This window comes from Entelurus aequoreus, linkage group LG08, assembly GCF_033978785.1.
Source record: "Entelurus aequoreus isolate RoL-2023_Sb linkage group LG08, RoL_Eaeq_v1.1, whole genome shotgun sequence".
NCBI classification, from domain to species: domain Eukaryota; kingdom Metazoa; phylum Chordata; class Actinopteri; order Syngnathiformes; family Syngnathidae; genus Entelurus; species Entelurus aequoreus.
The window spans coordinates 73,809,904-73,811,909 of NC_084738.1; the positions used below are offsets into that span (position 1 = coordinate 73,809,904).

The following is a 2,006-nucleotide window of genomic DNA, read 5'->3' on the forward strand; positions in this document are numbered from 1 at the left end:
TTAAATGCTAACATGAAAACAAGAGACATTGATGTCTTTCTCCATTTTAGAAACGGCCAATTCAAACTTAGGTAAAAACATGAATAAAACAAAGATATTCGACTATGCAAAATGAGCACACAAACTGCTCTCTCTTCAAACACAGGGATAAATATGAAAATAAATACTGGTTCCTTTTGACTGTACATGTACTGTAAATGTATAATGTATTTATATTATTCACGTGTGAATAATGCTGTATAATAGACTATATTATTCACATGTGAATAATGCTGTATAATAGACTGTATTTAGGTTATTCACATGTGAATAATGCTGTATAATAGACTATTTATATTATTCACATGTGAATAATGCTGTATAATAGACTGTATTTATATTATTCACATGTGAATAATGCTATATAATAGACTATTTATATTATTCACATGTGAATAATGCTGTATAATAGACTATTTATATTATTCACATGTGAATAATGCTGTATAATAGACTGTATTTGTGTTATTCACATGTGAATAATGCTGTATAATAGACTGTACTTATGTTATTCACATGTGAATAATGCCGTATAATAGACTATTTGTTATTCACATATGAATAATGCTGTGTAATAGACTATATTTATAATATTCACATGTTAATAATGCCGTATAATAGACTGTATTTATATTATTCACATGTGAATAATGTTGTATAATAGACTATTTGTTATTCACATGTGAATAATGCTGTATAATAGACTGTATGGATATTATTCACATGTGAATAATGCTGTATAATAGACTATATGTATGTTATTCACATGTGAATAATGCTGTATAATAGACTGTATTTATGTTATTCACATGTGAATAATGCTGTATAATAGATTGTATTTATGTTATTTACATGTGAATAATGCTGTATAATAGACTGTATTCATATTATTCACATGTGAATAATGCTGTATAATAGACTGTATTTATATTATTCACATGTGAATAATGCTGTATAATAGACTGTATTTACATTATTCACATGTGAATAATGCTGTATAATAGACTGTATTTATATCATTCACATGTGAATAATGCTGTATAATTCTGTATTTTTATTATTCACATGTGAATAATGCTGTATAATAGACTGTATTCAGATTATTCACATGTGAATAATGCTGTATAATAGACTGTATATTATTCACATGTGAATATGCTGTATAATAGACTGTATTTATGTTATTCACATGTGAATAATGCTGTATAACAGTATAATAGACTGTATTTATTGGCACTTCAGCCTTCCAAACTGCAATTTCTCGTTCTTTAAAAAAATATATTGTACTGTTTGTTGGGGTGTTTAAAAAAAATGTGTTTAAAGAAAAGTTTTGCGAGCATGAATGGGAGAAAATGTTATTTGTAGTAATTACAGGGCAACTTGTAGGGTGTGTCAATCACACACCCACCATACAAAACCACAAGTCAAAAACAGCAACATAGTACTCTTTAAATAAATACTTAAATTCAAGGTATTTAAATTACGTCATTTAATTACGACATGGACGAGAGGTGTTTGCGCACCAAATTAAGCGGTCCGACGATAGCTCACCGGCTAATTTAGCCAAACAGCTCCTTTTAAAGGCGCTGCTGTTTATGTTTTTGGGTTTTTTTTACCTTTTGGACTCGGCTCGTTCCGCGAACAGCATGAGCATACAGAAGCAGTTCCAAAAGCCGAAACGGGTCAAGATAAACGCTCCGAACTGGCACAGGAACCTCAACATCTGCTTCCCACTCGGGACCGCCATGGCTGTGACACTCTCCGTCGACGGCACGACAGGAAGAACCGCGCGTGTCAAAGTAAGAGTCCGCATCCGGTCCAATCGCTATAAACTTGCCTAAGAGAGTCACTCGAAGCTCTTAGTTTGAAGGCTGGGTCGTGTGCTGGCGAAAGGCGGTCATCCCATTGGCTGTCGGCGGGAACTGTTGCCGGAAGTGGTGCCCGGGGCTATGCAGGAAAATGTTGCT

General features: G+C 33.0%; 1 protein-coding gene across 1 annotated transcript in view; it reads right to left on the reverse strand.

The window, feature by feature from the left end:
• The window catches only part of LOC133655221 (transmembrane protein 101-like), a 5,776-nt gene extending 3,980 nt beyond the window's left edge, over window positions 1-1,796 (reverse strand). The window contains exon 1 of the mRNA XM_062055189.1: window positions 1,656-1,796. Within this exon, the coding sequence (XP_061911173.1) occupies window positions 1,656-1,786 (131 nt within the window). The 5' untranslated portion in view covers window positions 1,787-1,796. The remainder of the gene's footprint in view (window positions 1-1,655) is intronic.
• Between the last annotated feature and the right edge of the window lie 210 nt (window positions 1,797-2,006).